Source organism: Magallana gigas, chromosome 8, assembly GCF_963853765.1.
Source record: "Magallana gigas chromosome 8, xbMagGiga1.1, whole genome shotgun sequence".
Lineage (NCBI taxonomy): Eukaryota > Metazoa > Mollusca > Bivalvia > Ostreida > Ostreidae > Magallana > Magallana gigas.
In genome coordinates this window covers 4717633-4741966 of record NC_088860.1, presented here as the reverse complement: position 1 = coordinate 4741966, position 24334 = coordinate 4717633, and the positions used below count along the sequence as shown (strand labels likewise).

Genomic DNA, 24334 nt, shown 5'->3' with positions numbered 1-24334 from the left:
ACAACAACAAAACCAATGTCTAGAGAGTATATAACCACTTTTGGTTTTAGTGTGTCGCACCTGACAGGTGAGATATCTACTTTAAAGATTAATATCCCATAGGAAATCATAATTCCCATAGAAGAAATAATTTACCTACAGAGATCCTATGAGAATTATATTTTCTATAAGAGAAGTATTTCAGTTCAGAAAGATAGTTTTCCTATGGGAATTGAAAATTTTCTATCGAATTTTAAAATCCTACATGAGTTTGGTTCGAATTCTTACATATGTATATGAATTTCTTTTATTCCGGTAGGACAATCCAAATATCCTATAGAAAATTTGTTTTTCTAAAGGATATTCTGAACAAGAACAAATATTGATTCCATTTCATATTGATTTTAACAATACAATCAGTAAGCAAGATTTTATCGGATACAGTGCACATCACACCATCTAAAATAGGATGTAATTTAATGTAATCATAGGTCATTAAATTAACAAGGTTTAAAATTATCATCCTATAGGGATTTTTTAAAAGGAAAATATCATTCCTGACAGGTGAGATACATTAATAACAAAGGTGGTTATACATTTTTAAGCAATGGTCTATCATATGGCATATTTGAATTTTTCGGTACATGTAGCTTAGACGGGTGCAAAAATGCCACCTTGATACTGGCATAATTATCCGGCACAGTGTTATTTGCACAGCTTGGAAAAAATGTATTGAAATGTTATCCTCTGAACAAGAACAAATATTAATTCCATTTCGTATTGATTTAAACAGTACCATCAATATGCAAGATTTTATCGGATATAGTGCACATTACAACACCTAAAATAGGATGCAATTTAATGTAATCATAGGTCATTAAATTAACAAGTTTGACTTTTATACACAGAACAGCCTCGTTGGTGAAACAAACTTGATATTTTGTCACCGAACCAAAAAGTCAAGGTACGTAATGATTTATTACAACTGAATTCAACTATTATCATCAGCTTTTTATCGGTTTAACAACGAAACTGCATGATTTTTGTACAGAGGAAAGTCGGAATGAAAAAACATGTTACTGTATAATACCATTTATGAAGCCAATTACTAAATCGGATCAACTGGAGATGTCTGTAACAGATCCGAGATATTGATTACAAACCGAGTGACCACTATTGTAGATTTTAAATTGATGTAATGTACTGTTCGTTTCCATTCCAATATCTATTGAATATTCTTTTGTCACATGTTTATAGTCTGTCCCAAGATATTTATGCGGCACATTTCGCCGATTCATAATAGAAATACACATACCTGTGAAAGAAGTGCAATTGAAAACTATGAAAAGGAAAATTTCCAAGATATCTTCTAGGATATCTTGGGACAGAGTATTATTAGTTACATGGTTTGTAGTTTACCTAATATGGTTTATACATGTCAGTACAAATTCCATGTGAAATTTATTGACCATGTATAAAACCATATTAGGTCAACTGCAAAAAGGTAACGATTCTATCTTACCGACTCCCTTTTTATGATAAAAAGTAAATTTAAGCATTGAATGCTTACTTTTGGATGTCGTCGGTCTTATGACACCCCAAGCGGTGCAGACAATTGAATACCACGCGTTAGCGCGGTATGATAATATGTCTGCACCGTTTGGGGTGTCATAGCTATATATATAGGACCGACGACATCCAGAAATAAGCATTCAATGTTTATAATTAATTTTCATACTGATGTCAATTTTTATGATAATTGTGTATCGCCGCTATATAGCCATGAATATTTGAAAGGCAGCAATAAATAGCTCTTAAAATGATACAATTAATATATTTTTTTATGAAAAATAATTGTTTAGCATTGAATTATAAAATAGCTAGTCACGACAGCTGATTTACAATTTATCAGTATGACACCAGTATAAATATAAACACCACATACACAAAATATTGCACGAACAAAATACAGGTCATATAAAACATTACTCTGATGTTACTAACTATATAACTATTATACTTATTATACTTCAATATGAATATTCTCTAAAACGCGTCACCTGATTAGTCTAATATATATATATATATGATTCGAATTTATGAAAGAAGTGAGAGGCAATAATACAGAAAATCAATTAATCATGACGTTATTGCTCTCGAAAAGTCGAAAGAATATTAAAAATCGACGTATTTTGTATAACCTTATGTTGTTCGGTATAATAGAACATTTACTGCATGAATATTTGGGAAATATGATTCAATGCCTTCGGGAAATATGATTTTTCTTTGGGGAATAAATCTTTTTTTATTTCTGCTACCATCATACATTAAATGTACTCTGTTAAAACTACCGGTGTCCATGCAAAAAAAAAAAACAACAAGCAAAGATTTATTTGTTTTAGATACAATAGTGTCATCGAAGGAAGAGTTTTTTCCTGTCGATTGCATATATACATAGAGAGAATGTCATTTGAGGCAGCTTTGGTCCTTTTTGGTTGCACAGCGTTAATACACATAGTCAATGGAGCTTCTACTGAGGAATATAAACGTCTCCAAAAGTCCCTAATGGTCAACTACTCTACCAGCGTCCGTCCTGTTCTGGACCAAAACAGACCTGTCCTCGTCAACACGGCGCTCTACCTGAGCGGTATTGACGAGGTGGATGCCGTGGGCCAGCGACTGGTCACTTCGACCGTCCTGGAGGTCACGTGGTTGGACGAGTTTCTTCGTTGGGACCTCAACAGTACCGGTATCCAAACACTTCACTTTAAACAGGTGATTATCAATTTCAATGTTTTGGGTTCTTCAATGCTGTATCGGGGTCATTTTTGCCCCGTGTAATTTTCGCCCACAGAGTTGTGTTTAAAGAGATAATTTGAGACATTGAATTCGCACAGTCTTTAATTTTCCTGCTGATAACCAGGTCGAAAGGGACGAAAATAAAACGAGGGCGAATATTTATATATACAGTAATCGTTAAACATCAATTTCAAAGATTTATTGTTGAGTTGATCCACAAAATTTTTTAATGCTTATTAAGTTGTATTATCAAATTACACATTGTGTCAAAGAATCACTAATCATAAATTAAAATGTTTTCAAAAGGTGATTTTTTAAAAACTATATAAATGCCAGAAAATAACCGAGAATATTAATGAAACCACAGTTATTGACTAAACAAAGTCGTCTGGATATTCATGAATATTTATGACATATTGTGTGAATACTAGAAGCCAGGACAAAATATCATTAAGGAAAAACAGTTTGCTTTTAATATAATTTGATTTTGATAAACAGAAAGACATTTGGACACCAGATTTGGTATTAAAGAATGGTGTTAAAAAGATCGAGCAACTTGGAGGAGATTTCTACTACTTGAAAGTGACCTCTGATGGATATGTTAGATGGCTGCCTTTCCAAGTGTTTGAGAGTAAATGCGATGTAGATATCACATATTTCCATATGATGACCAGTTCTGCGACATCGTTATCCACAGTTGGAGTTTTATCAAACAAGAGGTGAACGTTACCCTATTCGAAAATGACAGCACACCAGTAGATTATTACAGTTATGTCAAAAATTCAGTCTGGGATATCATTTCAACCAATGCGTATGCATCTTCCGATTCCAGTGCAGAATCTGAAGTGACCTTCTCGTTTTGGTTGCGCAGAAAACCTCTTTACTATATCAACAATCTGATTGTACCTATGGCACTGCAAGGAGTTATAAGTCTGATGGTTTTTGTAATCCCCGCCGACGCTGGAGAAAAAATGTCTTTCGCAATGACCGTATTCCTCTCCTTCGTTGTATTTCTATCCATTATCAGTACACATCTTCCGACAAATTCCGAGAAAATTCCCATACTGGGCGTTTATATCATAATCCAAATGACGAAGGGGGTAGTGATAATAATCATTTCGTCTTTCCAAGTTCGTGTTCATCATAGGAAGTCGGAACAGAAAGTTGGGAGGTTTTATAGGGAAATCATCCGGTTTGAACGGTTTCTACGATGCAAAAATTGTTCCTCAAAATGCTCGAAACACAAAGGTCGAGAAAGCGAAAACTATCTGGACAGAATAGATTGGAATGATGTTTCATCTGCAATTGACTTTGTTTCTTTTTGGATAATGCTAATTTTTGAAATTTTAGTTTTTACCATCATTATGGTGAAAATACAGGAAAGTTCAGTATAAATTTTGCAGTAATTAATGCTTTTAGTGCTATTATATTATAATTATTATATAGAAAAAAGTTTAACTCGCATAATGTATGCCAATGAGAATATTGGTAAGAATAAAACTTAAAATATACATGTACTTGTTTTTAAACATTTTTATTTTGTAATACAGGAATTTGATTGTTTTTTTTTACCTTCTGGAATAAACAGGATTAATTTTGGTTAAACTTTAATTTAAAACTATTTAAGTAACTTGAATATTTTTGCAAAAATGTTTGTCTTATAAAATTGAAGCATTTTGAAAATACATATTTGTTAGAATTTTGCTTGCCACGATGATTGCCATTAAGAGTACGTGTTACAGGTTAAAATGACATCAACCTTATTAGATTAAATAACTTAAATACATGTTAAACAGTTTAAAAAAAAAAGTCATTTCTGAAATCACTTCTGTTTGGTAATTTGTCTGAAAAATGTTCGTGTCATAAATGTTTAATAAAAGATTATCCGTTAACACTATTTCTTCTTTATTGTTTTAGGTTTAAAAAAAAATCGGATAACTGGTATTATAACACATTTGTTCCATACAAAGTTTTGAACATTCCATTCAAACGAAAAATTTTACCACTTCAATGCGCTTCATTGTATTTAGTTTGCAACTTTGTCTCAAAGTAGGGTACTCTATTCTTAAAATGCGTCTTAGAAACTATCAGTTCTGTATGCGTCTATGGAGGCACATATAAGTTGTATTTTCATTGAAAAATATTATTGTATATTTTTTAAGACAATCACTTTTTGGACCTCTACCCCACTTATTTACCAAATGTTATACTTATAGAACTGGAAAAACCCAAAAAAGTAAATTTTGGTGATGTTTGTCACATTGTCACAGATTGTTTTGAATTGACATTTATTTTTTTTCTAAGAAAATAAACGTCAATGTATCCTCATAAACACAAAAGTACTTAGTATAAATTGGATTTTTCTTGTTCTAAAAATAGATCCCATGCCGACATAAAAATAAGGTACCCTATTTTGAGACAAAGTAACAACATTAATATGCAAAATTTATACTTTTTCTCAATAAATGGTTGTAGATGGAATACTAATGAATCCTCTTCATACATTTTCAGATATTTAAATCTTCAAAATAATTCTGCAGCTGCGCAGTTCGACAGCTCTCCTGAGTGTTTAAAAGACATTGTTCTACTCTTGTATGCATAATTCGTATATATAAAAAAACATGTAGAACCTCACCTTTATTGCTTTTTTTTTCCTTTTGGCAATAATTTTGGTCAGCTTTGGGCAAAAAATATTCAGTTCAAGAAATATTAACATTCTTATCCACAATTGTACAAGATTGCCACATTCGATTTTAATTTGAAAACGACACACATTGTGAATTAAACGTCTCGGGGATAGAAATATACAACTCCTTGGATAAAATTCATTTCCCATCGCAAATCATGAGAGACCCACTTTATGTAATGTGGAACAAATAAACTTCACAAAAACAAATCCATTATTATTTCATTCTTTGTAGAAGTTTTATTATGGTGAAATAGAGGGAAATCAAAATTAAAAATCACAATTTTATTAGATATATAAGCTTTTCTTTATTGTCATAAAATGTTTGCAGAAGTAAATGATTCTTTGAAATATGAAACCTTAATTACATAACAAAATAGTTGCCTCCATCTAAAATAAGAAGATTATTGTTTACACGCTCTCGCTTCAGTGTTTGGGATTTTCAGTCGTTAGGTATGAATTTTTTTTTCAGATGTACCATAATTAAATACAATTTGGAATACGTAATTTGAAAAGCTATATACTCAGCATATATAGAATCATCTTGCATTATACTTATCGTCATTAAATTGGGAGATGGTAAACATTTTAATCAACCTGGTTAAGTCAAAGTATGACACAGTGTGACATACACCGGTTCATCCATGGACAGAAGTTTGGATTTTATGGTAAATCAGACCAAATCTTAATCATAATTATCACATTTAAAAAAAAAACTGAAATTAAAATCTTTAAAGTAAATAAATATGACTGATTTTAATAATTGTAAATATTTATTGACCGGTGAAATTATTGATGTTGAACACCGCTCGTAAACAGGCTCCGTCCGCCATATATCTCTTTCATCACTGTTATCCTCACAACCCCTATATAAGCTGCAGACCTCTAAAAAACACTTCAGAGTATTTCGCTGTAGAGGTTTCACCTGTGCTGATGTACAACTTGCCTCGTCGTGGTAGTCGGTCCCGATGAAATTGGCAAATTTGTCACTTTTTTCCAAGCAAAGAGAAAACTAACATCAAATATACAAGTCCATGCATTATTTACAAACAGAATATGCACACAAAATAAGCAATACAGTCATAAAATCCAAAGACCCCGAAAGGAATACTGCACGTTGGCCACGAGAGTTTCAGGTGTGTAATCAAGTTTAATGAAATCGAAGGGTTTACATACCTGTTTGGTGGTGCCTATTTACGAGCGGTGTTTAGCTCTAAGATTGTTTTACCATTAAAATAAATAATATGAAATGGATTATGCGTTTAAAAATGTAACATTATATTTGTTGTAGAGAAAACATTTTATAGCTCTTAAAATATTCATCTTATCAATATGCCACATGTCATTTATATATCATTTAAGGGCTCGCTTTGGTAGAAACTGTTCAATGATAAAATTATACTTGAAAAACTTCAGTCATACATAAGCTGGCATCGAAATCAAACATATTTTGAAATACAGTTAATATTTAAATCTTTAGGATAATGATGAGAATTGCGGCTATATTCGTGATTTGTTGCAGAGCAGCGGTAATTTATGTTATCCATGGAACTTCCACTGAGGAATACATTCGTTTACAGGAGTCTCTGCTGGAAAACTATTCTAACGAGATCCGGCCTGTGGTGGACCAGGATAAAACTGTGTTCATCCACACGTCATATTATCTGACCAGCATCAACGAAGTGGATGTTGTAGGTCAGAGGTTAATCACTACTGGTTTCCTTTTGCTCCGCTGGTGGGACGAATTTCTTCAGTGGGACAAGAAAGGCACTGGGATTAGCATGATGTACTTTAAACAGGTTCTGAGTCTTCTGGCTTTAAATTTTAATCAAGCCATCACTTTCTGTAAATGATAGAATGCCAGTATTATTTTGTGGAATATTTGGTGTTGTTGCTGCTAATATAACGATTTTTATTCGTCTTCGTCCATCCTTTTTAGTTTTTACAATCTTAAAATTTAGTATGGTTTAGAGAACCTACAGTTTCACAAAGTATCAGTTCATCTGGTGCATAGAATTGTGAAAAAATAATTTTTTTTTTCTCTCTACAGAAAAATATATGGACTCCAGACGTGGTATTAAAGAATGACGTTAAAACGTTTGAGGAGCTTGGTAGAGATTTCTACTACTTGCGAGTGAATTCAGATGGTTGGGTTACGTGGAAACCTTTTCAAGTATTTGAAAGTAAATGTGATATTGATATAACATATTTCCCGTTCGATGAACAGATTTGCAATATAACTTTTCACAGTTGGAGTTTCCCTAAATGGGAGGTAAACGTGACGCTCTTTCATGATGACGATTTTCCGGTTGAGATGTACGACTATGTAGAAAATTCGGTCTGGGACGTCGTATTCACCGGTGCTTTGGCATCTCCAGACTCAAAATTCGAGTCTGAAGTGTCATTCATCCTGCACTTGCGCCGAAAACCTCTTTACTACGTTATGAATCTGATCCTTCCTGTTGTTCTTCTAGGCGTTTTAAATCTTCTCGTATTTGTCATCCCGGCGGACGCCGGAGAAAAAATGTCTTTCGCGATGACTGTTTTCCTGTCCTTCGCTGTGTTTCTGTCCATCATCAGTATGCAGCTTCCTGTAAATTCCGAGAAAACTTCCCTTGTTGGCTCTTACCTCGTATTTCAAATGACTTTAGGGGTAGGAACCATTGTAATATCGTCTTTCCAACTAAGACTTCATTACCGAAAAGCAGATAGGAAAGTTGGCAAGTTTTATAGAGGAATTGTTAAAGTCGAGCGTTTTCTACGGTGCAAGCAACGCTGTTGTAGATCTCGGAAAGTTTCCGATCTGGAAGGCGAAAAAGAAGAAAGCGAAGAAGACACTAAAGACGTGGTTGATTGGAATGCAGTTTCATCTGCTATTGATTTGGTTTCTTTCTGGACAATGTTGGTTTTTGAAGTTTTAGCCATCACCATATTCGTAATGTTAATCAATAGTGCTCATGGTTAGGTAAAGATCACATGTACTTCAAAGCAAACAGATTTTTCACAACCTACGTTGGAGTATCCATGATTTGCAAATCATTACTTCCGAACCGTAAACATTTTACATAGGCAGAGGTACATGGAATATTAGGAAAGTAGGTTGAAATAAGAAATTTCACTCAAAATTTTAAGAGTAAATCAAAATCTAAGCAACCTAATTTTTGTCAACAACTCATTTCTCTTCCTTTATAATAATTTAATGCTTGACGAAAACTTCCAAAATAGTGCAAACCGTTTATAGTAACGTTTCATTGAATATCGTAGGTAAAATAGAAATCAATTTCATAACATTGCCATAAATAATTTATTGCATTGAAATACCCCTTAAATAAATCTTTTATTATGTTCTTATTGCTTTTGACATTTATGAGACACTTTTGATTTTTATTAAAACTATTCAAAAACGCTAAATATTGAATTATATGGTTTGAGTGTATATAAATATTATATCATTGTGTCTATCATGTTCTATGTAAAAGTGCAACAGTAAATATTTAGAGGTGACTTAAAATACAGATTAATCATGGTTGGAATATTGAGAGGAATATGTAATACACTGACATAATTACACTTTTTAATTTGGAAAACGTATTTGCGCTTTCATGGCAAATCTTTTGACATTCGGCATATTTCAAAAGCAACAGGTGCTCGCCGTTTGGTGTGTCGTTATAAGTCACAATCGACAACGTCGATTCCAAGAAATGAACCGGTGTCCGATAATATTGATTATTTACCGATACGCTGGTATTTGACATATCCAGTGTTTTCACACACGATATGTAATTAAATATCAACCTATTGTCATGCAAATTATGTTTCCATTTACCCAATATCATCGATCATTTTATTTTTATGACATCAATGTCAGTTGTTTGGATAATAATAGAATTAAAAGTTAGAGTAATTCAAGTGAATTTGATTATGTGTATATATACGTATCTTTATCTTTATTATGAAGTTTTGAAACTATATGAAACCTTTTATTGTCCACGCTTTTCAATTTTCCTTTCCTTTTTAATTTTTTTTTAAAATTGACTCTAAATAGTCAGTTTTGCTAGAACAGCTGATTTTAGTAAACAAAGGACTATATATGGTTTGAGCCTAAAATGGCCCCCTAAAATGAACATTGACATTTTACTGTATTTTGGTTTACTGTCAGCCGAAGTCTCAAACCGGAAGGCACGCGTAGAACACATGAATTGAGTCTACTCGTAAGAAAATAGTGCAGAAAGTTTTCATGCATTTCAGTAAATATGTATTATAAAAACACGCATTAAATCTTTTTAAGTCCTCTGTGTATAAACAAAATTCTATTTAGAAAATAAACAAATAGTTTTATTGATCAAAATATTCTTGCTCGGGTTCAAATGTGGAATGAGTTGCGTAACTGAATGCACAGCGCCGTTGACGATTCAGTTGGTGTACGAGCTCATTAATCAATAGAAGAGGTTGATAGTGTAATCGAAATTAAAGTTCCCAAACGCAACGTGCCATTTTTGAAAAGTTGTGAATTTTATTTTGACAATCTTTCACCTTTATACTACCAAACTTCATGCGCAAGCCGAAGTTAAAATCGGGCCGGATTATACACAGATGTTTTACAAATTAAATAGGTGTTTCATTGGCTTCCAGTCTACTTGCGGTATGACTGCTGTTCGTCTCTAAAGGAATTTTGTACAAAAAAAAATAAAAACAAGTCTGAATGTGCCTTCTCGTTCGTTGGCTCTTTAGTTGATTAAACTGAATTTAAATTTTAAACAATGCATTGTAAGCAAAATCTATAATAGATTATACATTTTGGAAGACTTATACATCATATAATATATACACAATCTTATCGATTGATGAACAAGTTAAATGTTAATGTTCATGTTTTCCGACTTAGTTGGAATCAGGCTTGGGGTGAATTACATTGTAAAATAATGCATTACATTACCATTACTTCATGAATTGGGGCATTAAATTACCATTACCATTACTTAATTTTCTTGAAGTAATGCATTACATTACCATTACATGAGTAAAGTAATGCATTACCATTACTTTGTGAAAAGTCAATAACTTAAAAAAGTAGTTTAAAAACTAAATAAAGAGTTTTTGTAAATATTTCATAAACAAAACATGCTTAAAATATTTAGAGGTTCAGGTTCATGTTCATGTTCAATATCAGGTTCAAATTTAATGACTTATACAAGACTGCTGTTGCACTTGTAGTTCTCAAAATAAGGTTGGTCCCGTAACATTTACACGCCAATGGCGGAGTTGACAATCTCTGTTATTTATGTCTCTGATTTTCGGAGTATGATTTTTAATGAAAGGAACGGTTGTATCGTAATTTGTGTAGGTGATGCACGAGTTTACACAGAAAAGTAGTAAGCGGCGAACGGATTTATTTTTACCTATTAATTTTGCATGAATCGCAAATGAAGAAAATCGTGTCAGATAAGTCGGTCTTAAAAATCAAAATGGCGACCGTGACAAATCTTTTTATTGTCAAAGTTCTTGGAATCTTATTGTAAAAAAAAAAATATTTCCAACGTCAGGTGCCTGTGTTTTTTTATCGGTATACAAATGTTCACTTTGTTTGTTAATTCAGCAGTTTTAGAGTTTTCGGGGTTTTCATAAAACTTTTATTACGGATACCGTCCTACTTGTGGATTTTGACTTGGATCACAAAATTGAATAAATCTAATGATTAAAATTATCTACTTTGATATACATGTAGTTGTTTGATTTTCCCGGTTAGTAGTTATTTTTAAAATTTTTCCTTGGGGTCTTATTTTACCTAATATACCGTTGTGTCAATTTTCTACAATTATGAAGGCCGGGATTGAGTAAAATTTAGACAAAGTATCAGACAATTGCAAAAAAGCCAAATTAACATTGATAGATTGTGACAACTAATTCAAACTCTAAATTTTGGAATCATAGTCGAGGAAATCCAGGACAATTACAGATTCAAACTTTCAAGACCCCGTCTTTCAGTACTCTCAGTACTTTGATTTTGTTTTATTTGTACAAAAATACATTTGAAGTTTTTTCACAATTTTCATCTTGATTTTTGTGCCCACAATTTAAAAAAATGACAACACAAATTTTACCTTTTCCCGCCATTTTCTCATTTTTAGCATTAAACGGCTTGTTTTGAAGCAGTTTTTCTTTAAGAAAACATTGAGCGACTGCTTAAACAAACAAAACATTTTCACCAAAGATGTATTTTTCAAATACTTATAAGTGACAAAAAGTTGGTTCTTGTTCAAAGAGTCGCTCTATATTTCCCATTCGAAAAAAGGTAGAAAAAAAACGTCAAATTTTGATTGATTTTGATTGAATTATAAAAATAGCGTCACTTCTGACGTCATATACTGCCAGTGAGTGCATATAATTCAAATTAATAGGTGAAAAACATATTTCATGTAAACTCTTTTATAAGATAATACAACAAATTAATGTGCCTTAATCATTTTAAAAATAGCGAATTATGGCCGGGGGCCAAATTTGACTAATATCAGATTTATAGTGCTTTATCCATAAAAATTAATTGCACAATATTTTATAAAGATTTGATTTACGTTTTAGGAAAATGCTCATTTAATTAATTAGTTTTACTAGAACTTCTAGATTACAGTTTTATAGCATTTACTTAAATTATCATCATTCCCCTACTACTGGAACCTCCTGTAGTAATTCCCCTGTTGTTGTAAATTTATTGTTATCAATTAAAGATTGCTTAAAAATAAAACTATAAATCCGTCTCTGACTCTTTCTTTTAGCAAATAGATCCCCATTTCCGGGTCAATCAAGGTGATGCCTTGTATTTTTAATACATAGAATTATTTCCCGTCCATTGCACGCCTTGTTCACTCACATTTCAACCTATCTTGGAAAGAAATATTCCCAAAACCAATGTATAAATACGTTTAGTCCTAAGAAGATTTGATAATTTTGTAAATACTTATCTAACACGAAAAATAAAATATTCCGATTTAAATGAAAACATAAAACCTAATTTATAATCCCCAATTGAAAATGTTATTCTCGCTGATGTTTTTGCATTCATACATTTTGGCAACATTCCAATATCTTTTTTCCACGGAAATATTTCAAAATGATAAAAAAAGTCTCTGTCTAAATTTATCTAATCTCATGCAAACTATTAATCTATCTAGTTACCGACTGATATTCTTTATCAAATTACCAAAGGTGTCTTTTTAGGCAATCGGTTGCGTTGTTTATAATCTTATATGGGGTGTGCCACCAAAAGACAGAACAGATACTGTGGTTTCATCAATATTCGTTGAATACCAATTTTCGTGGATTTTGTTGTTAAGTTGATCCACGAAATTAAATGTTCATTGAAATGCAATTTCTATGAACATTTTGTATTGATTTGGTCATTGGCCACGAATTTACGTATCCTTGAAACTGTGATTTTCACTTTGTCCACGAAATTTGATACCCTTGAATATTAATGAAACTACAGTAATCGGAAGTTGACAGAAAGGCTGTCCGTACCCACTGAGCTCTTTATACCATGTACATAAGACTTGACTAAACTTTGACAGATTAAAAATAGTACATGTATATTGAATAATTATAATGCTCGTGTGTTAAACAACTCAAATTCTACTAATATTTATCAAAATAGCTCAGGTATAAAAAACAAATCGAGGAATCATGTGGCAAATGATCCTTTAATGTGGGTATTCGCGTCCTAATAGCGTACAGTTTATTAACATGTAGTAAATGTTCATCCAATCGAAAGCGTCCACTGACAGCTCTATCTCATTAGTTATCCAGGCATTCGGATTTAAATACTATATCTATCAACTATATCCACCAGTGTATTGACACTGGTCATCTACAGGGACACTACTTTTCCGGTGATTTACCAATTTTCCCGATGACGGGTCAACTATCTGCGTGGATGGCAATTGTTGTGTTTTGTTGTATTACAGTGGTGATAGATGAAGTCTGTGGATCTTCCGCTGAAGATTACAAACGTCTCCACTGGTCACTGTTAGCCAACTATTCTACAAGCGTCCGTCCTGTCTTAGACCAAGACGAAACAGTCTTTATCTTCACTGCTTTATACCTAGCTGGGATCAACGATGTAGATCTGTCGCTCAACGCTTGGTCACAACTGCTTTCCTTGAAATGGCGTGGTTCGACGAATTTCTTCAGTGGGACGAACTAAGCACTGGTATCGAAATAATGTATTTCAAACAGGTATGTTTTTTTTGTGATTTTGTTCATTATCACCTTTTATATTGTAAGCGAGAAGGAAATTGAAATAATTCGGTAAAATGACAATGAATTCACAATGAAATTTTCAAAACTTTTATTAACTAGGTAATATTGATTCTTTATTTGGATTTTTCTAGTTTCTAGTTGTGCTCATTGTCAAATTTAAAACAAATATTTTACAAAGGAGCGTGATCTATATGCACGTATTCTATATACTTTTTATCAAGCTTAAAAGAATGCTAATAAAAATAAAATTTAACGCTAAAATTGTTGCAGGAGCAATAACGCCTTTTGGAATTTTCGGAATGGTTAAAGATATCTGTGGCGTATTTGGAGTAAAAAATTTTATATGAGTTTGAGTAAAAATATACATCGTGCTTCTTATAATTAGACGTTGTGGACTCCACAATTATTATAAAAATTATTTATTAATTTCTTTATCTTTTTAACCGAATTGATATAAACTGCGTATTTTATTGTGAAGATCTATCTTCATATAACATATTTAAATAAATAAATCAAGCAAATGTTTCTTAGCAGGAAAAATACGCCACATATACCTCTAACCTTCATTTTGCTTGATTTGTGTTAACACACCCGAGATTTAATTACAATAATCTTCAATCATGATAGTAACCACGGCTTAACATAGTAGGATTGACATTTTATAACATCCTTCGACATCTCATGAAATTGTCATGATAACTATGCTTTTAAATATTTTTGGTTATTCCGTTAGAATTTATTATTTCAATAAAATGAAATAAATTATTTCACCATCATTTTTTTTTTTATAAATTCGATTTTATACTTAAGCATTATTTTGAATAAATCTATGACATTAGAGATGTTGAAAATCGGATATGTATGTTATGAACATTTTAACTGAAAACCAAAATATAGCATTGCTAAGTATTTTCTCAAATACCCATCAAGTAATTTTTAACTACTGTGGAATCATTTAATTTCATGGGGGCCAATTTTCGTGGATTGTGGGTTTTTTGCTTATTTGTTGGGATGTAATTTCAAGGATGCGTCGGTTTTCAGTTTCAGTAAAAAAAAAGATAACTCTTTCTAAATTTGTTTTCGTTGAGGATGTAAATTCGTGGCGGAGGGCCACCCACGAAAATTGAGCCACCATGAATTCTAATGATTCCACAGTATTCACTAAATACTTTATTTTGAAAAAGAGAGAAGTATTAACTTCAAATATTTTTAAAGACTGTTACAACAAGTAATGATAATGATAAACATGTATTAATAATTTTTGTATTTCTAAAGCAAGTTTCTAATTTCAACAGAATGAAATATGGACTCCAGACTTGGTATTAAAGAATAGTGTTCAAACTATAAAGGAGCTTGGTGGAGATTTCTACTACTTGAGCGTTACTTCAGATGGTCTAGTAAGATGGCTGCCTTTTCAAGTATTTGAAAGTAAATGTGCCATGATAGATATCACCTTTTTTCCTTTTGACGACCAGACCTGCTATATAACAGTCCACAGTTGGAGCTTCAATAAATACGAGGTGAACGTGACCCATTTCGACGATTTTCCTGTAAACTTTTATGACTTTGTAGAAAATTCGGTCTGGAGCATCGTATCAACTGGATCCTCTGCATCTCCAGAGTCGGAAGTGGACTCGGAAGTTACATTCATCCTGCACTTGCGCCGAAAACCTCTTTACTACGTCATGAATCTGATCCTTCCTGTTGTTCTTCTAGGCGTTTTAAATCTTCTTGTATTTATCATCCCTGCGGACGCCGGAGAAAAAATGTCTTTCGCGATGACTGTTTTCCTGTCCTTCGCTGTGTTTTTGTCCATCATCAGTATGCAGCTTCCTGTAAATTCCGATAATACATCACTATTAGGAGTTTATCTCGTATTTCAAATGATATTAGGGGTAGGGACTATAACTATTTCATCACTTCAACTTCGGCTTCACCACCGAAATTCAGAGGTTGGAAGGTTTTACAGAGGGATCGTGAAATTCGAGCGATATCTCCGGTGTACAAAATGTAAGAAGTTTCCCAGAATCAAACCAGTTGGTGAAGATAATTTGGACGTGGTTGATTGGAGAGCGGTTTCGTCTGCAATAGATTTTGTTTCTTTATTTACAATGTTAGTTTTTGAAATCGTAGCTATCTCTGTCATAATGGTTAAATTGATTCACAGTACCCGTGGTTAGGAACGCCTTTAAATATCTAATGTTTATCAAACATTGATGTGTTGAGATTTTTAATTTCCATACTCCATAAAATTTGTGCAACTGGAATTTTATCCAACTAAACTGTTCGTAGGAATAACCATTTTATTACTTAGAAACCCGTGCACTCATGAGGGGCAAAACCTTACACTCAGACGGATTAGTGTCGACAATCGGGCTTGTCGGTCATGTCACACCATCAGATTTCTCGAAGACTGTTCGTATACCATATGATTTGGGCCTCTGTATGTAAAACACTGGACTTTGACTTGTCAAAACAGTAAAGTTTGGAGTCATATATTTCATTATTTTAATTGAAGTTTATTTTAATTGGTGGATATATATTTAAAATCATTTCAGACCAATAAAAAGTCGATCAGCAATATTACATCTTTTAGTAAATTTTAATTTCAACCAACTTTACATTGCGTTTGAAAGTTTTTATTTTATGAGTAAATATGAGCAAATTCGACCTCGTCATATGTACTATTCAGCATAATTTTGCATAGAATGCCGTCTCCGTAGGAACTGTTGTTCCCAGGCTCCTTGGATCACGATGGTATTTCTAATTCTGCCTATCATATGTTAATGCTGCCAAATAATTGTAACCGTTGCATTGTTTATTCCATTGCACATCGCAATTTAAGTAAAGGTCATGAAAAGGAAACCAATGGTGATTTAATTGTTGGTAGGTTAATCCAATAAGCCAATATCAATTTTGTATACTAGTATGTTACCAAAATAAAAGGGGGGAGGTAAATAGTCGCTGAATTATTATAACGTATCTATCTGTACTACTATTATATAATATCAAAATAATGGACTCAAATTTTTGGGCTTTAATACCGATAAATCGGAAGAGTAATGTCTTTTGTTTTATATACTTCAAATATCACTGGTACTTGAAGATTACCAATTAGTTTTTTTATTTTTTCTCAATCAAGCTTCGCTAATTAATAATTAACGAAAATTCCTTTAAAAAATCCAGAAGTCATCTGGATTTCTTGGGTTTTACAATCTTGCGCATTAAATTCACGCTAAATCACGGGAGGCTCTTTATTTTATGTTTCCAACATATCACATTTGCATGGATAAACCCAAAAACGATAATACAAATGCGCGAAAATTTTCATTGGAAATTCGATATATATTCTGTCCATCAAACAAAATGCGGGATATCACAGTGCATTTTATATGAAAAATCCCGAGAGTTTCGAATGTCAACATGGGTTGTAAATAAGAGAGTAAAAAAGGTTGGTGAAAAAGTGTTGACTTCTTTATTAATATGAATTATATTTTTAGATTAAAAGTATTTACAGCCTCAAAATGGTTTGTTATGAATAATTTGACTTGAGCCGGGCTCTGCTGAAAGCAGAGTCCTGGCTGTAGGCAGGCAAATCGCCAATGTTACTATAAATAGCACAACTTCAAAAGTAAACAAAAAACCAAACAACGTCAAAGTCAAAGCTTCCGCTTTACCAAATAGTTACACAAAGAGCCACGTTTTGTCAAAAGTGTTTGCATTTTGTTTCTTTTTTATAATTTCGATAGAATTGTCTATCTTTTTTAGTTTTCTTAATAATAACGTGTTTTAAAAACAAGACGATGCATTTTGGACACAACCAATGCGCATGAATTTCCATGAACTACTTTGCTGCGCGTTGAAGAAATGGGGATTGAATATATAACGCTTGTTGCAAAATTCAATGCAGAAAATGTTGAACTTTTTTCTACTAGACAGACATATTTTTGTTTTTAGCCGCTTACAAAAATTGATCGCTCTCTGATGCTTTGCCGACATTATAAGCATGAGAGAGAGAGAGAGAGAGAGAGAGAGAGAGAGAGAGAGAGAGATTTTCAGTCTTTACTACACAATATGCATAGACACACCAAAAGAGCCCGGCTTTCAGTACTTCAGTACTTTGATTTTCTTCAATGCTGCTTCATTAATTTAATTTTTCTCCAAAATAGTTACGGAGCGATTCTGCAATTTTAACTGTGGTGAAGGCATGTCCCGAGACACAGTTAGATTATTCTAACAAAGCAGAGTGTAGTGAAATCAATAGCATCATTGTAGACTTACAGCTTTGTTATGTAATATGCAATGTCAACCCCAATCTCTCACCAGAGGGCGTATTACGCTGCGCTACAACACATCTGTTAACGTCTAAATGCCAAGAATCTTGGCAAAACCCATTCTCAATCATGATATTATATATTATAGTTTTATATGTATTCAGTCTACATTTCGATGATAAAGCCTCGCTAAAAATATTGAAATAAGATTTTTATTGGTAAATCACGGTAACAAACAAAGAACTATTTCTCGGAGTAATACTCCATTACCAATGTTTTCGTAGCACTATTTTTTAGACGTTAACAGAGGTATAAGTGGGGCGAAGCAGGAACGATAACTCTGGGTAGAGATTGTGTCAACCCGTGCACGCACGGGTCAAAGTCTAGTTTAAACAATAGGAATTCCCTGTATATGAATAATACACATACATATCATATATTAATTGTGTATCAGATTATCCTTTATAGTTTGGTGAGATTATATCGCTCCCAATATTATGTAAATATACTGCGTTTTATTAGTCCCTGCCGGTTTTCATCAGAGGGGACTATAGCTTTCCTCTGCGTCCGTCAGTCCGTCCGTCTGTCTGTCCCACTTCAGTTTTCCACACTTTTTTCTTTATGCGTTTGAGGAATAATATGAAATTTGCTGAACAACTTCAAAATGTCAAACTGTTGCGAAGAAGTAATCAAAGTACCGAAGTACTGACGGGGGTTGATTTTATCGATTATCATTTATTTTAAAATCAACTTATCTTGCATGGCAATTAGTTTCTGGTCTGTATTTGAATTAGACTTTCGAAATTTCGAGAAACCCCATCATCATGTTGTGTAATGTTTAAAGATGGATTTTAAACTATGTATTAGTAATCAAAACAATTCTAAAAATTGTATGGATCCAAGCACTATTGACGGACCCAGAGGAAAGCTATAGTCCCCTCCGGTGAAAACCGGTAGGGGACTTATAAATATCTGAGGTTACTTTGACATCAGCTGACATAAAATCAATTATTCAAACCAGTCTTGGGATCTTCATGCATTTAAATCATGTACAGTTAGGATACTATCACCTTGCAAAATTCACTTTTCAATTATAACTTTATTTTGGACTTTACTTTTAAAATTCAACATCTGTTTTATAATATTTTCTCACAGTTTATTTCTTACAAAGTTACTCATCAAATTAGTGATTGACACTTTTCGGACTCTATGTGTGATTTCAAAGAGACAAATGTCATGTCTCAAGAACTGTTAATCTCTTGTGCAATTATCAGTTTTTCATGTCTTGGACATCAAAGACTCATTGAGTTTATTTAATTATTTTATATCTGTGAACCTTTCACTCAGCTTACTAATGTCATCACTTGTCAATTTATAGTCATTTTTCAAATTCCTTTATATACGAGGGTTGATCCAAAAGTAATGTCACAGGTGCGATAAAATCGTAAAAAATCCTCGTAAAGTGACAAAAACTTGTGCTTTGAGATATCTACCTATTTAAATTCAGATCTGAAAGTTTTAATGCATTATGAGGAATATTTCGGAAGATAATATATTTAGCAGAGCGTGGGGTAAGGATAGTCGCCGCACGCTATCGACTTCATCTCTAGATCTTTGCGTTCTGGAAGAAGTTCGAAATTTAATACTCTATAAAAATTGGCCACGATGCGCTATTTTACATTTTTTTCTTTCATTTTTATCATAAAGTAGCTAATTACTCTTTTTGTAATTGATTGGGTAGTGTAATGAATATTATTTAATGTACAATCAGTTTGTCGAGGTCTCTTCAAGAAGTCATGAACGTACACTGTAGCTTTATGATATAGCTCATGACGTAAGAACCTAGTTTTAATTTTCCTTCAGAGCGTATATAAATCTTTTAATCTATTTATTAACATGAAATATGCTTTTATTATATATTGGAACCACGTTAAGGGTACCCTAGCTGTTCACATGCTCTCAATTTTAGGTTGATATATCAATTCCAGCATATTTTCTAGCAATACCTATCAATCGAAGCAAAACGTGCCTGTATTACTGTTCGCATGTCCAGTCTTTTCATTCCTTGATCAAGAGACAAAAGGCATTGCGTAGATATCCGAAATGAACGGCAGCGTTCCCTATTTTTTTTTAACAGTTAGAACAAAATTAAAGATCATTGTTAATTAATACATAGATATATTTTAAGCATTTGGACATTCGCCATTATACGACCAAATCAAATTCAAGGAGATTCGCCATGCTAACAGATAAAACTGAAAGAGCGTAAACGAGACTTTATGTATCGCTTCAACTGTATGAATCCCGGAGAGCGACTACGACCATAATGGGACTTATTTTTGTGAAGTCGTTCTTATTCTTTTTATTGTAATGGTCAAGTTAATTAATGATTGAGACCTTAAATGCTTTAAAAATTAACCACAAGCCGTGTATACAACCGTCTCGTGCCAGATTACATAATTATCGACGTCTTGCAGCCAAATATTATCTGAGGCTATTATCTGGCCAGAGCTCTGTGTGCACTGGAGCGACGCGAGATTTCCGGTCGCGTGCGATGACTAAATAAACACACTCTGACTAAAAAAACAGGGCTGCGTTCAAGATCGCAGTTGCTAGCCTAGCCGCTAGGTCGTAGGTCTGTTGAACGGACTGCTAGGCTAGGTTAGCCGCTAGGTCTCAGATTTGAAGTTGGAAATAATCAACTAAAGACAAATTTCATCGATGTTATTTGTTAATTTCAAGCGGAAATATACAAATTAAAATTCATTTTCACTTAAAGGATGAATAAAATATCACCAAACGAATAGATTTCATGTTTGTTACAAAGTGGTAACTAAAGGTGGCCATCTTGAATTCGATGCTTAGCATAAACTATTTAGGCTACGAACGCAGTCCAGGTGTCGTTTTACTAACAGCGTGCCAGTTTGCTTGTCGGGCCGTTCTTAAATTTTGTATGCCGATTCAGGCACGTAGATCAGGGGGGCCTGCCCGCCTGCCCCCCCCCCCCCCCCACACACACACACACACTTTTTCTCGCCGCAAGTAATTTTGTAAAATTTACCTATAAAAAATTGAATTAACATGGAGTTGCCCCCCCCCCCCACTTTTTACCCCCCCCCCCCCCACTTTTTTGGAGGATGTAAAAAATTGATATGAAAATAAGGAAATTAGGATTGAAATTGAAGTAAAACACTATGCCAGCCCCCCCCCCCCCCGGATTAGGATTATGAAGATTTTTGGAAAGTCTTATTTCCTTTTTTTTTTTTTTTTTTTTTTTGCATGTCAAGATTTTTTGGATGAGTCTGCCACCCCCCCCCCCCCCCCACTTTCAAAAACGATGCTACGTGCCTGCGATTATTATATTATTCACCGATTGGTTGTTCGATTTCAATTATGTGAATACTTATTTGCATATCAAACACAGAACCCAGAAACGCACTGACCAATGACATTACATGATGTTTTGGTAGTGAATATCAACATGTGGACAGTCCAAAGCTTGTTGTTTGTTAAATTTATTTATTTCTACGTTTTTAACTTCGTTAATATCCGGTAGTTTCCGTAATATTTGGTTCACTTCAAGACTGGTTATTTCATTCAAGAGCGCTTCCGCTCCCAGTATAAATAGATTTATCGGGGAGTACATGTACATGTATTCGATTAATGCAACGTCCGTTAGACAAGTATACACGGTGGATGACGTTTATTTCATTTGAATACATTGTCCATCTTCCCCTTTCTTCAGACTTGCGTTTTTTTACCGATATGAAAATGAATGAAACAGTATGTAACTGTTAGTAACTTATGCAGAAGACCCCGTCGAGTGGGTCCGAGTAAAATGGTGTAGGCATACAACTATAAAATTTAATCACTTATTTCTAGGCATATATATTTAATACAGTTAACAAACAACAAGCTTTGGACTGTCCACGTGTTGATATTCACTACCAAAAAATCATGTATTGTCATTGGTCACTGCGTTTCTGGGTTCTGTGCTTGATATGCATGCAGATGAAATCGAACAACCAATCGATAAGGGATATGATAATCAATGTACAAAATTTTAGCACGGCCCGACAAGCAAACTTGCACGCTTTTAGTAAAACGATAATATTTTAAACGAAAACTGAACCCTGATTTTTTATACCATTTTATTACAAAAAAAAAAGATTTTCGCCACATTCAAATTTCTTTTCGCCACATTTGAAAAAAATTCGCCATTGGCGAAGCCCAGCTCGAGCCCTGTTTTGTTACTAACAGTTGAAATTGACACCCCGAGAAAACCATTGTCAACCAACGCGAAGCGGAGCTTGACAATGGTTTTCGAAGGGTGTCAATTTCAACTATTACCCTCCTAAGCAGGCACTATTTATTTTATTTTACTGAATGTCTTAATTTTATAGAAAACATTACTACTTTTATATAGGAATGACGAGAATTCTATAGCGAACCGTACGCGCATAATTTACGCACATGTTACAATTCGTTGTGTTACCTGTTGCCAAGTGCGTTGCTAACGCTGAAGGTAATAGAACGGATTATCAACTGCGTCTAAATCAATCAGATTTCAGTATTTTACATGAAAGTATAATACATGTAATAATGAATGGTTCGGGGCCAACAAAGCAAAATTCAGATCTTCCTTTAATTTAACATGAAAGATATGATTTGTAAAGATATAAAATATTATTTAGTACAGAAAAAGTATATAATATATTATATTTTACCTTTTTCCTATATTCTTAAATAGCGCTCTCCTTTTAAAGGAGATCAATAAAGTCTAAAAATGGCTACCACCATCAAGCCTTCTTAAATCCTTTGAAGAACAGATTGACCATTTCTACTACTTGAAAGTGACTTCGGATGGCTATGTTACGTTGCTGTCCTATCAAGTGTTGGAACATAGATAATAGGTTTTGACCAGATCTGAGAAATCATATCCAACGGTTGGAGCTTCAGAAAGGACGAGGTTAACATTACAATGAACACGACTGGCGACTCACCGAATAATTTTTACTATCTACAGGTATGTCGTAATTTCTGAATGGGATATTGTATGATCTACTGATGCTTTTGGAACACTCGAATCAGAGATAGAACCTGAGGTGAAACGTCCACACTTTCGCAAACAAATTCGATATTTCATGTACGTCATGAACAACCGCCTTCCTGTTGTACTTCGTGGCATTTTAAATCTTTTGTTATCTGGCTAGAGCAAAATTCTCTGTCTCTTGGTGTTTCTAGTCGATCTTAAGTATTCAGCTTCCAATTGACTCCGACAAAACATCCCTGCTCGAGGTTTATCTTTATATCTATGGCACGCCAAATTCACTAATGAAACTAGGTTTATCAGCTGTTAACTATAGTTTACGGATCCTAAACTATAGTTAACGATTCGTTAACTATAGTTTACATCTGTGAAACTATATTTCACGACTGTAAACTATAGTTTACGAATGATAATCATAGTTTAGCTCTCTGTAAAAAGTAAACAATAGATTTTGCTGATAAATATAGATTCACAATTGTTAATTATAATTTACAATCGTAAACTATAGTTATGAGTTGTTAATTATGTTTAACAACCGCAAATGATTGTTTTCAGTGTTAACTATAGTTTACAGATGTGAAACATAGATTATCGCGTTAACTATAGTTTACAGATGTGAAACATAGATTAACGTCGGTAACTATAGTTTACGATCCGTAAACTATAGTTAACAGTCGATAAACCTAGTTTATCGACTGTGAAACTATGTTTAGCTCATTTCTGTGAATTTGGCGTGCCATATATATATATATCGTATCTCAAATGACCTTGGAGTTGTGACCATCGTTATTTCGTCTTGACCACCGGGAGTCAGAGCAGAAGGTATGAAGGTGTTTTTTTTTCAGGTTTCGTCCTCAGAGAGGTTTTTACGAAACGGTACTTGTACAAAATGGTCCTGTGGCAAGTCTCAGAATTTGGGATCAGAGAAAAGCGTACCGAAAATATCCATGGAAGATGTTGACGTCATGGATATTAGTGACGACGCTGATGACGTGGATTGGTTTGAAGTATCGTCTGGTCTGTTAGATTTAATTTTCTATAATTCACTTTTTTGCATTACTTTACCTCATTAACGGGTACAACATCGTGACAGAATGAACAAATGCGTACGTATTGAGTTGTTTGACTGCAGTCACAGGACAGGTTAAGATTAATATCTAAATTGTGATAACCAGAGGGAGTAAACCTGAGGTGAGCTCACTGTAACCTATATATTTTATGGACCTTTTATACTTACATCAACACTTCTTACAGTGTTGAAGAACAGCTAGAAACATTCAAGGAAACACAACG

At 33.5% G+C, this 24334-nt stretch overlaps 2 protein-coding genes and 1 non-coding gene across 3 annotated transcripts; all 3 read left to right on the top strand.

Moving 5' to 3' along the window:
- Positions 1–514: 514 nt before the first annotated feature.
- Positions 515–3412, top strand: LOC105330634 (uncharacterized). The gene is made up of 3 exons (XR_010708564.1): positions 515–943; positions 2382–2754; positions 3277–3412. It is a non-coding gene; the product is annotated as an uncharacterized protein (transcript).
- A 3449-nt stretch (positions 3413–6861) lies between these two features.
- On the top strand, positions 6862–8778 carry LOC117690069 (neuronal acetylcholine receptor subunit alpha-6-like). The gene is made up of 2 exons (XM_034473060.2): positions 6862–7263; positions 7515–8778. The coding sequence occupies exons 1-2, from the start codon at positions 6949–6951 to the stop codon at positions 8427–8429; spliced, it is 1230 nt and encodes a 409-aa protein (XP_034328951.2). The 5' UTR covers positions 6862–6948; the 3' UTR covers positions 8430–8778.
- Positions 8779–13185: 4407 nt separating this feature from the next.
- On the top strand, positions 13186–16245 carry LOC105330632 (acetylcholine receptor subunit delta). The gene is made up of 2 exons (XM_034473061.2): positions 13186–13693; positions 15013–16245. The coding sequence occupies exons 1-2, from the start codon at positions 13622–13624 to the stop codon at positions 15895–15897; spliced, it is 957 nt and encodes a 318-aa protein (XP_034328952.2). The 5' UTR covers positions 13186–13621; the 3' UTR covers positions 15898–16245.
- The last annotated feature ends 8089 nt before the right edge of the window (positions 16246–24334 follow it).